Below are 15,345 nucleotides of genomic sequence, written 5' to 3' on the forward strand. Positions count from 1 at the left end.
TAGTAACGGTGCTGGGTTAGATGTAATCCTGCCCTGAACCAAAAGGTCTGATGAGGGGCCTCTACTGGGCCCTTCTGGCCATGATATTCTACATGACTATAGAAATTTCCATCAAAGAAAGGACTTCTGCTGCCCAAGAGCACAACAGGCATTCAAGGCTCGTGCCAGAGCCAAGCCAATGGACAACCCCAGCAAGATCACCTTTCAGGGGGGCGGTCCGCGGCCGGCCCTTTGGGGCCTGTTTCCCTTTGCCTTTGCCCAGCAATAGCTCAGCACTTCGCTCCCCATTGGGGCCCAACTTCCCCATTAGGTGCTCTGGAATCCCCTTCAGGCCAGTCTTGGCCTGCAGCTGCTCCTCAGAATCACTCAGATCTGACAGGTCACTGTTGGTACTGGAGTCCGAGTCCTGTCTGCAAGCCAAGCTTCGCTCATCCAGTGAGAACCTTTTCACAGCTTCAAAAGGAGCTTTGTTCTCCTGTGAAAAATCTGCTGGGGAGGACAGAAAGCTGCCTGAGTGCCTGCCAAAGACGTTACTAAAGGTTTTGAGGAGGGGATTGTCCTGCTGCCCAGGCCCCACAGTTGGCCTCTCCTCTGTGGGGCTGGAGGAGAGAGTAGGCATCTCAATGGGCTGGGTGAGGCTGCTGGTGGGCGAGCTGGAGCGGCCGTTCCCCATGGCAGAGAGGCTCGGACCCCCGGTGGTAAGAGCTGAGCCCAGAACACCGGACACCAGTTTAGAGGAGTCAGTTGTGATGAAGAGAGTTTTCTTCTTTGTTAAAGATGCCGAATCTGTAGAGCAGTGGGCCTCGGGCCAGCTGGGTGCTGCCTTAGAGGTGACAATGGTCGCAGAGCAAGAGCTACCTGGTGCCTGAGATGCAAAGCTGCTGAAAGGGCTATGTTCAACTTTCTCCACAAATGCAAGGAAAGGGTTAGAGGGCTCTTCTCGGGACAGTTTAGGGGGCTGTAAAAATAGATTTTCATGACTCTCTGGGGTGCGGGCATTTAGGAGGCTCCGTGGGAAGGCTGGCGTGAGGGTGGGCATGGACTCTGCAGGCACCTTCCGATCCACAGAGCTGCCAGCCTTAGAGCCTGATTTAGTGTCTGCTCCAAGAGTGGATCTGCCTTTACAGAGGCTCTCAAGGCTTTGTTTGAATGAGTCTCGACTGGAGGAATCATCAGCCAAACTCTCTGAAACGGTAGTGAAGTAGTTACTGGTGGGTAATGTTTGGGACATGCATTGAAAGAACAAGTTTTTGGAGAGATCAGAGTCTTTTTGAGACTCTGGTGCAGAGCTACAGCCAAAAGAGAAGCCCAAAGGTTTGTTCTCTGTGGCTAGAACCCCATTGGACTGGCTCCTTCCACTTCCAAAAGTCAAAGGTTGTGATGAACTTGGGAGAGATGCTCCAAATCCAGAAGAGGCCAGAACAGTATTTCTTGAATTCTGAAAAGAAGATAGCCTGAGTTAGTGATGCTGGTTTCTCTTGACAACCTTATTATCTCTTTCCTGGACCTAGGCCAATGTTTCTTGTGGGTCAAATCAACTTCTCTCTCCTACAATTCCATGAAAACTGCTCCTATAACTACATCTCACCAGCATTAAGGAAGAAACCTGCCACAGACCACACAGAGGGCATCTTTAACACGGTGAGCTAGAGATAGCAGGATGTCATTCATCCCGCCACTCCCTTGGTTGTTAGACCACTGGCTGTCAGAGCACTAGGATGCTGTGTAGGTTTCTTAGTTTCTATTTGGAAGTGAAGACTCTACCAGGAACTGGAGGAAAGGGTTTCTGAACAGACAGATATCAGCTTTTACTGTGAAATGAATTTAGTGGCCCTGTAATATTAATCTACTTCAATGACCTCAGCTATTGTCAAAGTTTTGATTTAAAAGTTTTGATTTATTTAAACTAGCTGTCTATCTTACAAAAGTGACTTCAGTTCCATGACATGCCCGTTGTACGTTAAGGAAAAATATTCTCTGTATTAGTCTGAAACTCCCCAAGACGGATCCTTTCAGAATCTGGCCATTTATTTATGAGTCCAAATCAACCTAAAAGTGGAATATCTGTTTCAATTAAAGTTAGACCTAAAGATGTTAAATTATAGGAAGCACACTCATGGGGCGCCTGGGTGGCTCAGTCGGTTAGGTGTCTGACTCTTCATCTTGGCTCAGGTCTTGATCTCAGGGTCCTGAGTTCAAGCCCCACCTAGGCTCCAAAAATAAATAAATAAACAAACAAACAAACAAATAAATAAATAAATAAATTTAAAGAAAAAGGAAGAAAGAAAGAAGGCACACTCATCACTGAACCCTCGTTATCATTAGGATCTAACAAGTCTCCAAACAGGAAAAGTATAAATACTCATACACCCACCAAACGTAAGTATTCAGCCTGACAAACTGGAGATGAAAAAACATTTTCCTTTTTTTCACCTTGAAAATGGTAACTTCTGCATGTGAATAAAAGGTGTGTGTGTGTAAAGAGCAGGATACCTTTCATATATATTACACATCCATATATGCACGCAAAGAGAAACCTCCATATGCAGGTCTGAACACTTAAACCCAACTTTCAGGTAGTAGAGGATGCTATCTCTAAACATTCATTTTAAAACATTGGTAACAAAACTTATTCCAGGACTGCTTAATGGGTATCAGGCTTCCTTCCGGGGTGATGAAAATTTTTGGAACTAGAAAGTGCTGACGACTGCACAACACTGTGGATGTACTAAATACCACAGTATTATAACACTTTAAATAGTTAAAATGGTAAATTTAATGGTTACTTCTCTACAATTAAAAAAATTATTCCAGATAAATTAAACGGCTACTGTCCAAAAAAGGAGGGGTTGTTTACTTAAGGTATTCTTTAAATATGCAAGAGAAGACTACGTTAGGACTTTCCTTAATGGTGGCACAGAGGCATGAGAACTAGGCAGGCCACCTATGGCTTGCTTCCAGGTGACATCTGCTACAGAGGCTGCTTCAGGTCATTTTAGAGTTAAAAACCTGAAGTTTGTTTGTTTGTTAATTTTAAGGTAAACTCCACGCCCAACATGGGGCTCGGAGATCAAGAGTCGCATGCTCTACAGACTGAGCCAGCCAGGCACCCCATTATTCTTTTTCTTTTCCTTCCCACTAATCAGCAACTACTGACTTAAACCCCCTCCCAACAAAAAAGAAGACAATAGAAGGACATAGCCCTAAGGACTGGCTGTTGTTTCTTTTTTTTTTTAGACTTTATGTATTTGAGATGAAGTGAGAGAGAGAAAGAGGGCACAAGCCGGGGGAGGGGCAGAGGGAGACGGAGAAGCAGACTCCCAGATGAGTGGAGACGGAGAAGCAGACTCCCAGATGAGTGGGAGTCAGACACAGGCCCTGATTCCAGGATCCCAGAATCATGACTTGTGCCAAAGGCAGACGTGTAACCGACTGAGCCACCCAGGCGCCCCTGGCTGTTGTTTCATTAGCAGAATTTGGCCAGGAGCCTTGACACCTGCATGATTCCAACAATCCAGCACGGGTAGCTCAGGTTTCACTACTAAAGTTACCCTTTAAAAATAAATATACACATGAATGAAAAATAATTTGGATGGCCTTTCATTTTCCTTTGAATGATTAAATTTTAAATCCTTTTCTTATAAGAAAGTGATGACAAACTGATTTCAACTTAATTTTTCGGGCAAGAAGTTTCCTGGGGGCTGTGTTCCTATTTTAGATTTGACATCATAATGGAAACCTCCATTTCTGTACTTTCAAATCAGATCCCAGGACAATACTTAGGCTGACACAATACCAAAATCACTGATACAGTCACAGAAACTTCTCCAACCTATTTGGAAAATGCCCTTTGAATTCACGTTTCCTCTATTCAGCTTTGCTACCCCAAGAATAACAGCATTCAGTGTGTCTCTTCCTGCAGCATATAAAACGTATAAAATGTAGTCTACTTTGTAATCCCCCTTTACATCTACACTGCCTTTGAGATGAACTGGATTTTAATTAATTTGAGCAATATGATGACTTACACAGTGGAAATCCACATAAGATTCTCACCTAGTTCTCTTGGGAATACTGGTCAACTAACAGAGGACAAATCATGAACAGTGTGAAATTTGCATTTACAGGCCTTCTCTTCCTTTGCCTGGACCTTTCACCTCCCTCCCCGTCCCTGCACGCCAAGGATTCACAAACTGCATCTCCTAGGAGGGGAAGAACTCAGATGAAATGTATATGCCATGTTTTACCTGGCACTGTTATACCTAAAATGATTCCATCTTAAGATGTGAGCTCCTTCAAATAGGGATTTCAATTCTTTGTTTATAATATACAGTACTTAGCACACAGTAGTTTCCTATACATAATTTAAAAAATCATTTAGTATTTTGTCTTTGTATTTCATATTCCAACTTGAGGAAACAGCCAGTCTGAAAAAAAAAAATGACTAGCATCATAAATCATTCTTTGGTGACCAAAATAAGAGTCAAAAGACTGTAAGAAATGGTTCTGATATTGTTTCAAATTTGACTGGGAAGCCAACTTGATGTTAACTTGTATTTAACAGAAGTTCCATTTCAGCAACGAACATGTGTATCGGATAAAGAACATAGTAAGTTGGATACTACTGTGATTAATTCCATCAAATTTTCCGGGTAAGGCTTAAAAAGAGTAAGTTAGAAAAAAAGAGAAACTTTTATGGCCATATCAAATCCTGGAAAGAAGCCTAGCCTCAAAGGAAAATATCACAGAAAATGATGAACTAAAAACAGGGGATGGTAATAGTCGCTTTCACATAGCCTTAATTATAGTGTTCACGGTTACCAACACTGTAATTCATTAACCTTGCCTCTCATAGGCCTGGTAGAGGCTCAACCACTATGTGAACTAAATAGATAATTGAATTAAAAAGATTCCCCACCAGATATATTTGAGCATCTCATTAAATTGGATTTTATAATCAGTTTTTGATTAGTGCAATTGTTCAGGTGACTTTTAAGAGCTAATAAAGTTATTAAAATATACACATTTGCCCAATGAGCAGTAAAGGACTATTCAGAGTACAATTTAAGCACATCTCAGAAATACTCCTCCCCTGTGGCATTTTAGATGCTGTTTAACGTGTTAACATTAAAGTAGGGTAAAAGAATGAACCCAAATCTTGCAAATCTGCCCCTGGAACAACTCACCTCTCCTGGGGCCTGTAACCGGCTGCCTTTCTGTTTGTCCGGCCCAGTCCCTGCTGCAAGGCCAGTGTCTGAGATCCTCACCGTGGTTGGGGTGGAGCTGGCGGTAGTGACCACAGCTGCTGAAGCCACCATGCCCTGGCCAACTTGTTCCAGTGTTTTTCCTGCCTCTTTGTTTTCGGCTCCACCCACCTCTGAGGCCAAAGGTGTTTGACCTGTGGCTGTAGAATATGGAGTGAAAGGTACAGGTGTGTCCCCACCTACAGGCTCATCCTGTACCACCAGAGTCCTGCCGTTTTCTTTGGTGTAAGTGGCAAAGCGAATGTTGCGGTTAATCTGGGGAACAAATGTAGTCGGTGGCTGCTTGGCTCTCTGATCCAGCCCTGGCTCTCCACTGGCATTCCCTCCTTTCCAGGGCCCTCGGCTCGCCTCACCTCCATCGCTCCCATTACTGTCTACTTCACCCCTGTCTCCTTTTAATTTCTTTGATGCAGGGTCACACCCAGAGTCCGAAGCACTTTTCCTCCTCCGGCCATCTTTCCCCTCTATGCTCTCTCTCTTCTTCTTTCCTTTGGAAGATTTTACTGCTTTTAACGTACCCCCCTACAAAACAAAATTCAAAAAAGATTTATTACAAGAAACCTTCCATCCTGTGAAAACCATAAACCATTAGCTCTTTCCCATCTCTAGAAGCAGACAATCAAAGCAGGCAGATTGCTACATTCCATTTCCAGCTCTAAGACATCCCGTTAGTCAGAAAGCTCCAACCTTCCTGTGACTCAATTTACACACATATTCAAGATAATGGTTAGGAGAGATTAACTCACTTGGCAAAACTTCCTTTAAGTAAAAAGCTTCCTCAAATGGACTCTTTTGAGGGTTTGAAAATTTTGTGGAATTTCATTTACAAAAGAAGACTGCTAGTGCTAGGATGGGAGCTCATTTGCCCTTTGATGAAAAAAAAATCTGCTTTATTTCATATTTTCCCCTTGTGTGACTGAAACTGGCATTTCAAGTATTGAAATACAAAATCTCCTCTATCCAGAAGTCACTAAGAAAACTGGTGACAACTTAACAATAGGAAGACCAACATTTGTGAGTCTGTGACCAAAGGAAAAGTGAATCCAACAGAGACAGGTTTGGATTGCTCTTGTGGACACTGTAAATACACAAACAATCTCCAGAACTTATTTCAAATTATTAGACAAACGAATGCAAAAAAGGCAGGCTACCATAGACCAAACAGCCAAAGCTCTTAGCTCTTCCAATAATTTCAGCCTATCTCATGAAATCTGACTTGTGCCTTAATTGAGAGGCCAAGCAACCTCAAAAGATAGAAGATTAGAAGACATCATTCCTATCTCTAAATAAACTCTTCCCCTGACAAGGACAAGGGGAAGGGGGCTTGGAGCTCAGCTACCATGCTCTCAAGCAAGAACTTTTACCTAGACCATTATTAGAATGGTATCCCACTACAAAGCAATACTTTTTTTTCTTTTAGCTTCATTCAGGTAGCTTTCAGATAGTTTTACCCAGATAACATGTGTTGGGGTGGCAATAAGCTAGTGACATATAGTTATTTAGCCATTATTATTTACCAACTTCATTAAACTAATCTTACTACCCTTGAATGTTTATAGCTTCTTTGTACAGATCTGTATTTTTGTTGTAACCATTATTATAGCTATTGTAACTGTAACTTTTTCAAATTTTATATTTCTTCTTGCCAGTTCTAGTTCTCTATTCTCGCTTTTTTTTTTTGCTGCCTTCATTTCCAACTTTTTCTCCCTTAATTTTCTTCTACAGCTCTTAGTCAAGCTCAAGAAATAGTTGTTTCCCCCACACTTCTGGTAATCTGCTGCTGAAAACCACAGATCTCACCTCTTACACATCTAGCCAAGTTGCTGATCTTGGCTCACTGCAACCTCCCTGAGCAATAACTTATATGTACGTCCTACTTCCGGTGAGCAACTCACATGTGAGTAGACAGCATAAGACATGGAGACCAGTACTCTCCAGTTATATCTGACCAGTGGCATAGTGTGTGGCATGTAAAAGGTACTTAATGAATGAATGAAGAAAGGAAGGGAATTAAAAGGGGCCCAACACACCATCGAAGTAAAGCATATTTTCAGTCATATAAACAGTCAAGAGACTTATCCTACTTGTTGTAATATAATACATAGTAAAGAACTATTAAATTTAACCCTGATTCTTCTTTTCCTAACTTGATTTTGTTTTATCAAGTCAAGAATGACTGGATAAAGATGAGAAGAACCATAGACTTAGTATGACTGGCCAAGACAGCAATATTACAGAGATGCTAAGAGACTATGAGGAACATGTGGCTAGATGGCTGTCTTGTCAATGTCTTAGTGAAAGAAATTCCCATAGTATTCCTTGATTGGTTCAGGCACTGGTTTATTATGTATCTTTTTTTGGGTTATGGTAATTCTGAATGAAACAAGAGTTGGCCTGATTCATAGTAATTATGGAGTAATCCACTGTGTGCTGAGCACTGAACTAGGCACCTTTTGATTTATCAGAATTCTTGGAGCTCACTACCACTTAATGGAAAGAAAAAAGATGCAGCTTCTCCATTTCTTATTACTAGGTAGGTTATAAATATTACTACCAATTACAGCTTTAACTGTCTACTGTATCTTTCAAATATACCATATACACCTGTCCTGAAAGAATGTAAGAAGAAATAGTTAGGCCAAGATTTCTAAAATGCTTAGGCAACACAGCCATGATTAAAAGGGTTTGCTCCAACTGTACTTCCTTCTTGAGACTATATTCCCTTAACTAGACAAGACTTGGAGGGAGTAAGAAATGTAGTGGCTAGAGTGGAAACCTGAATGGTATCCATGGATAACACGCACATGAGGAATCTGTATAACAAGATAAAGAAAGACCATGAGTCTGCTCAGAGACTCATTCGACTACTGTACCTCGCTCTGAGTAGTTGAGTTATCCATCAGCATCACATGGATCAGTCTGGGATCTACGGACTTGATCTCACCACTCTAGAGTAGGAGAAGGATAGCAGAAAATATGAAAAAGGGGAGAAACAAGATTTAAGCCCTGTCCAAAGACATAATTATGTATTCTTCTAATCCATGGAATTATCTCTTTGTTTCTATTCCCCTAATAGAATGAAAGTTCCATGAAAGCAGGGTTCTCTACTATCTCATTCACTGTCAGAATAACAACATCCAAAACAAGGTCGGGAATACTATAAGCACTCACATATTTGTTAAACTAATGAATGGAAGAATTGAGTTCAATGCCCAAGTGTCTCTTTTAGGGACATTCATTTCAAATTCTGCATCTCTAAAATCTTCCTATTCTGTACATATCAGAAAGTATTATCCTACAGAACCAAAAATCATTAAAAGAACCACTCTATCAATAAACAATAAAAACAATGGGGAGCAGCTGATTTAACACCCTGTCAGATTTAACGTGCATATCCTTTGATCTAGCAATTATATACCTAGAAATTTATACCAATAAATAATGGAAGTAGTGTATAATAATATATGTTCAAGGATATTCACCGTAGCATTATTTGCACAATGATTTAAATGTCCAACACTTTAAGATTAAATTAGTTATAATATACCCATTCAGTGGAACAGCATGCATCTATTTTAAAAGGATGAGGCAAATTTCTACGTATATTTACACAGAAAGATGTTGATAATCTACAGCTAAGTAAAAAAGGTAAATTACAGAACTATATATATTGTATAATCCCATTTATTAATAAAATATGGCTCATACACTTATCACATAAATTTGTAATGTGCAAATATTACAACACACACACACACACACACACACAAGATATTTCAAAGACTATGGAATACATACCAAACTATTAATGGTGGTTACCAATGAGGGGAGTGAATATTTGCCTAGCGGAAAGGGTGGCTTCCATATCTACCTTATTTATATGTATTTCTGACATTTTAAAATGAATATTATTAATTGTTTTGAAAACTCAATAAGGAATTAAGTAAAAACATTTACGCTTACATTACATGTGACTGCAAAGGGCAAATCTGAAACCAATTCAAAGATAGCACAAATACATTTCTGTTTGCCTCAAAACACTCATCTGTTGTTTTTCCTAGAAAATTCTCCAGGTAGCTCTAGATGCTGTGCTTTATTTTTATTTACTTCATTAGAAACAATTCATTGTTTTTAGCATCTAAAGGGGAGTGGTGTAAGTATTACAGAAGCAAATCCTCACTGACTAGATTTTAAACTACTAACCTTTATGGATATGATAAAATCAGGACAATACCACTTTACATTTTTATATTAATTTTTACAGATTTCAAAGCACTTTCCAATATATTATCTCAGTTCCCAAAACAGTGCTGAGGTGGGGCTTGGAGAGTTCCTAATTATCTCTCAATTTACGGATGAGAACAATGAGGTTAAGAAAGTTGAACAGCTTTTCCTCAAGGTCATACAGTCATTAAGTGAAAGAACCAGAGACAGAACCCAAGTCTTCTAATACATAGTCAAGTGCTCCCTTCCTCGACATCACTCTCTGTAAGAGGATGGATGAATCTTAAAGGAAATGAGCCAAAACCTCACCTCAGTTACAGAGACCTCCATAAGACGGGTGATGGAGTCTTGATGGCTTACAACACCATAGATCCAACTTTCTTCCCCCTCTGGCTGGTATACTTTGACCCTGTGACCTTGGACACTGTAGGGACCTAAAGGAGAGATCAGTCAGTACTGAGTATGTTTGGCTAAGCTATAGTTCATAATTATTTCTAAAAGCATAAGGAAAACTATATGGTGTAAATATTTAGCAGTTTCAGTTCTCTCGTATGGAGTTGAATAAATGAGCACTTTCAGATTTACCATACTCAGCAATTTAAAACCAAAACACAATTTTTTTTCTAGTGATCTTTGTAAATTCTGTTTATTTGGAGATTCCTTAGCATATCCCAGATCTGATTTCACCTATTGTCAATTTTCCAACTGCAGAAGTAATATAGGGAAGAGAAAGAAAACTTACAAACAACAACTACAGGTAGTAGAAAATCTATCAGACATATCTGATCTGACACATACATATAAAAAATGGAAGGCCAGTAAGTTGAGTATACTGTTAAGTGACCACAGGAACGATAATCATTTACACTCTGCTGCCTTTCAGTAACAGTAGGTGGAGAGTTCAATTTATGAGGTTTCCAGCCTCTGCACTAATAATAGTCTGAACAAATAAAGCACCTGTCTTCCTAGGAACACAGAATTTTAAAGATATTACTTTATCAGTAAGTAATGTTACCCTGCAATTTCAGCTGGCCCTCCAAGAACAGTTTCTCTCGAAGGACAGTTTCTCTCTTTTCCATATCTCATATATTTGAGACTATATAGCTAAATCATTACTCATTTTAAATATTATCTCTCAGAACAGTAGTTAAGTTTCCTCAGTTTTTCTATACATACTCCCATACATTTCCTCCTCTCATTCTGTCCACTCTACTTTCTTCTCTCTGCTATTAATTTTTTCCTCACATTCTTTCTGCCTCCATATTTTTCCTTGATTATTAAACATCACTTTTTCCTGATACTCTCCTTCCCCCAATAAACCAGTTTTCCTACCTTTACCCATTCAGATACAGTTTGACAGAAGAGAACCGAAGACCCTATTTCACTGAAAATCATGATTTTCAAGAGGCTCAGAAAGCAAGGGGAGTAGATGGGCAACATAAAGGGAAGAATAAAGAGTCTATTCTTTATGTGGAACCTTGGGCAAAATCTGTATCTGAACTAGAAAAAGCTAACAATTCTTTTCTTTTCATTCTTAAAAAAAAAAACAACACGTTAACGTGAATAAGTCTGTGGACGCCTTCTTTTATGAACATACCTTGCACTCTAAGTTGTTATTTACGTTAATAGTCTTTACTCCTTGAGAACTTCAGACACTGAGCTCAGTAAGGGCAGAGATTTTCTAGCTCTACTATCTTAACACTCCAATTAGGCTCCACGCCCAGCATGGAGCCCAGTGCAGGACATGAACTCATGACCCTGAAATCAAGACCTGAGCTGAGATTAAGAGTCAGATGCTTAACTGACTCAGCCACCCAGGCACCCACAAGTTTGTCCTTAATAAATATTTTAAAAATGGGAAAAAAAACCCAACAGAACAAAACTCACGACAAAATTAGATATTATGAAATGTAATTTAAAGAGGAGACAGTGGTCTGAGTGAGATCCTATTTTTCCAAACTATTCTAGAGATCTAGCTAACTGGATACTCTTGACTCTCCCCACAAAAAGCAGCACAAATGTTTAGAGCTGCATGGTGTCTTCCCCATTCTATCACTTTCAACACTGATCACATACCTGATTCAGGATTCAGGGACAGAAGACTACCTGTTCTTACCTCGGCTGAATATCTCTTGTAGCTTCTGGTCACTGATCAAAGCATTAACTGTATCTCTCAGTGCACCATGTTCCAAAAGAATCTGGTTTTGGCTATCTGTTCCCATCTGGTAAAGATAAAAGAAGAAAACAACCAAATATTAAAATAAATAGCAGTAGTATCTAACCAGATTAGAAAAATCATACCCTTGAGGAGCTCTATGCCAGCACCGCCAAAGAATGTTATGTAAAACCCTAGTCTCATGAGATGTTCTGCAAAAAATAATGATGCTAGGATCAGTTAGGTTCAGGAAATATTATATACTCTATCTTTCTATACACAGTAGTATATTAAAGGCTCTGAGAAGACATGGAAGAAAAAACTTTGTTTTGGTCAGTGTTTCCCATACATATCTGACCACAAAATATCGTATTTCACGTAAATCTTTTGGCATATTTTGGTATTTATCCAACATTTAATGAGTGCCTACTCATAGAAGCACCAGTACCCCAAAGATGAATAAGGCAAGGGTGGTGAGAGGGAGTGAGGCCTAAAGAGGGAGGAAGACGTATCAACAAAGAAATCATCATTAATATTTCACACAACACAGTTAAGAAAATACTGTCTTTGGCTGCTTCAATAAGACAGCAAAACTCTTAGAAATGTCCCAATTTTTAACCTTCAGACAGTAAACCTTTCAAGTGAGAAATAAATATTATCATCCATAAATTCTGAAACTCTAACTCAAATGCTAGTTTGTTTAAACTACTAACTTATCCCTTTTCTTTGTAAGTAGAGATAAACTTAAGCTCTTCAATATTTAATGCTGCTTGGAATCAGCCCAAACTCCCAGCTCATCTGCCACTGACCTAAGTATATAGGCGCCCTTAAGTTATACAAGCAGCTACCTCTGGGAAGCCACCTTCTGAAAAGACTCTTAGAATCGTGGTCTTAAGTCTTAAGTGGTTTCAGGGTAGGGTGGGGTGCGCAGAAGCAGAAACAAGCCTCAGCTAGTGAATGAACTTCCAAGGTAGCAGAGAAACTTTAAAAGGTACAGGGAAGGACGCCTGGGTGGCTCAGTCAGTTAAGCATCTGCCTTTGGCTCAGGTCATGATCCCAGGGTCTTCAGATCTAGTGCCACATCAGGCTCCCTGCTCAGCGGGGAGTCTGCTTCTCCCTCTGCCTGATGCTCTCCCCCTGCTTGTACTCTCTGTCTCTGGCAAATAAATAAATAAATAAAATCTTAAAAAAAAAGGCACACGGAATTATTAGGAGGAAGTACTTCTTTCAATGCTAAAAGAAAAGGGGGAACATACTTATAATAATAATAAAAAAAAACTAGCAAGGAGGAAAAATAAGTTTAAGACTAGAGCAAGTGTTAAGTACCTGAAACAGATGTAATCCATTAGCATCTGACAGGAAACGCAGCTCTCGATCCAGAAGGTATTCAACAGGAACCACAGAACCCAAACCAAGTTTATCTACTAGGGGAGTGAAAGTCTGTGAAAGAGAAAGGACAAGAAATTGATTAGTACTTGGAAGAGAAAACAGACAACAATTCAACCACATATTTAACTTCAGAGAAAATACCTATTATTAATATATTTTATCCCAGTAAATACAGATAAGCTAAAGCGTAAGTCCTTAAAAACATTCCTAACCCAGCATCTACCCCACAAATAATTATAGGAAGCAGACTCGAGCAGAAAGTCAGCTCAATATACTCGTATTTACAGCTAAGAAGGACACAAAGAATGAGAAATTCCTCAATCCCTCTAGGGATCTGACTAATCTTGTCAGGCTTTAAGAGGGCTAAATTACAGTAAATTCCCAGAATAAAGACTTACACCATTATCATCTCTAGAACTCCTGAAATCTTTGTGAGATTTGTAAAATAATCACTGGTATAAATGTTTATGGGTAAATTCATATTGCTGTTTCATAAACAGCCTACAAAAGTCACCCAGGGGCCCATGTCCATTTGAGTTTCTTCTAAAAGTTCAATTGGAAATGGCCTTAAAAACAAACAAAAAGACAGTACAGTAAATGATGTTGTGTATAATCAATAGGTAAAAAATATTTGTTTTGAATATTATTTATTTACTCTGGTTAGCCATAGAATTAGATTTTTAAAAAGTAACATTTATGCCTTTACTTTGCTAACAGCATATAAACAAATGGATACTCTCAGAAGTAAACTTACAGCACTATTTTGTCAGACTGCAGAAAACAAAAATTAAAAAAAAAAAAAAACCAAAAAACTAAGCACAAACAAAAGCAAAGATAAATAAGCGAGACCATAACAAACTAAATAGCTTTACGCAAAGCAAAAGAAATGACCAACAAAATGAAAAGGCAATATAAGGAATGGGAGAAATCATATATTAGGTAAAGGGTTAATACCCAAAACATAAGGAATTCATACAATTCAAAAGCAAAAAACCAAATAATCTAATTTTAAACACGGGCAAATCACCCAAATAGACATTTTTTTCCCAAAGAAAATATACAAATGGCCAATAAGTACATAAAAAGGGGATGAACAGGGGCTCCTGGGTGGCTCACTCAGTTAAGTGTTGACTCTCGATTTCTGCTCAAGTCATTATCTCAGGGTCCTGAGATCAAGCACTGCATTGAGAACGGAGATTCTCTCTCTCCCTTTCCCCTTGTCTCCCTTTCCACTTCCGTGGGCACTCTCTCTCCCTAAAAAAGTGGGGAGGGGGCCTGAACATCACTAATCATTAGGGAAATGCAAATAAATACCACCAGGAGACATCACTTCACACCTGTTAGAAGGGCCATCATCAAAGACAAAAAATAACAAGGGCTGCCAAGGAGGCAGAGAAAAGGGAACCCTTGTGAACAGCTGAGAGGAACGTAAATTGGTGCACTCACTATGGAAAACAACAGAGGATCCTCAAAAAATTAAAACTATAACTACCATATGATGCTGCAATCCCACTTCTGGGTATATATATGAAGAAAATGAAATCACCATCTCAAAAGATTATCTGCACCCCCACATTCACCGCATCATTATTCACAACAGCCAAGACATGGAAATGACCTAAGCATCCAGTGATGGAATAATGGATAAGGAAAGTGATATGGTGTGTGCACACATGGAAATACTATTCAGCAGCAAAAAAGGAGGAAAGCCCACCACTTACAACAACAGGGATGAAATTTGAGGGCATTATACCAAGTGAAATAAGTCAGAGAACAACAAATAAACATATGATCTTATTTACATGTGGAAGCTACAAAAAATAAACAAATAAACAAAAACAAACAAACAAAAAGAACTCAGAGATACAGTGGAGACTGGTGATTCCTATGGGTCGGGGGAATATGAAATGGGTAAAGGTGGTCAATGGGTACAAACTTCAGTTATAAGTTCTGGGGGGCCTAATGTAAAGCACAGTGGCTGAAGTTAACAATAATGTATACCTGAAAGTTGCTAAGAAAGTGAATCTTAAAAGTTCTGACCACACATACACCAAATATTAACTATGTGAACCAGTGGATGTATTAACTAACATTATGTGGCAATCATTTCACAATATATATGTACATCAAATTATCATGTTGTTCACAAACTTGCACCATGTTGTATGTCAATTTTATCTAGCTGGGGGAAAAATAATGACTTCTTACGGAAAGAAAAGCCTTTAAGGATTACATTGTTTCATAGCCTTACTATGAAAAGACAGGGTGAAAAAATTCTTTGAGACAAAAGTATCAAATATTATCTAATATAAA

General features: G+C 39.1%; 1 protein-coding gene across 1 annotated transcript in view; it reads right to left on the reverse strand.

Annotated features, from left to right (window-relative positions):
- The window catches only part of KDM3B (lysine demethylase 3B), a 63,083-nt gene that overhangs the window by 30,833 nt on the left and 16,905 nt on the right, over positions 1-15,345 (reverse strand). Inside the window, exons 3-8 of the mRNA XM_040622392.1 lie at positions 12,970-13,083; positions 11,605-11,710; positions 9,798-9,922; positions 8,138-8,212; positions 5,187-5,786; positions 202-1,438 (exon numbers count right to left, since the gene is read on the reverse strand). Of these exons, the coding sequence (XP_040478326.1) occupies positions 202-1,438; positions 5,187-5,786; positions 8,138-8,212; positions 9,798-9,922; positions 11,605-11,710; positions 12,970-13,083 (2,257 nt within the window). The remainder of the gene's footprint in view (positions 1-201; positions 1,439-5,186; positions 5,787-8,137; positions 8,213-9,797; positions 9,923-11,604; positions 11,711-12,969; positions 13,084-15,345) is intronic.

The sequence above is a fragment of the Ursus maritimus genome, unplaced genomic scaffold (genome assembly GCF_017311325.1).
Source record: "Ursus maritimus isolate PB19 unplaced genomic scaffold, ASM1731132v1 scaffold_5, whole genome shotgun sequence".
In the NCBI taxonomy this organism is placed as follows: domain Eukaryota; kingdom Metazoa; phylum Chordata; class Mammalia; order Carnivora; family Ursidae; genus Ursus; species Ursus maritimus.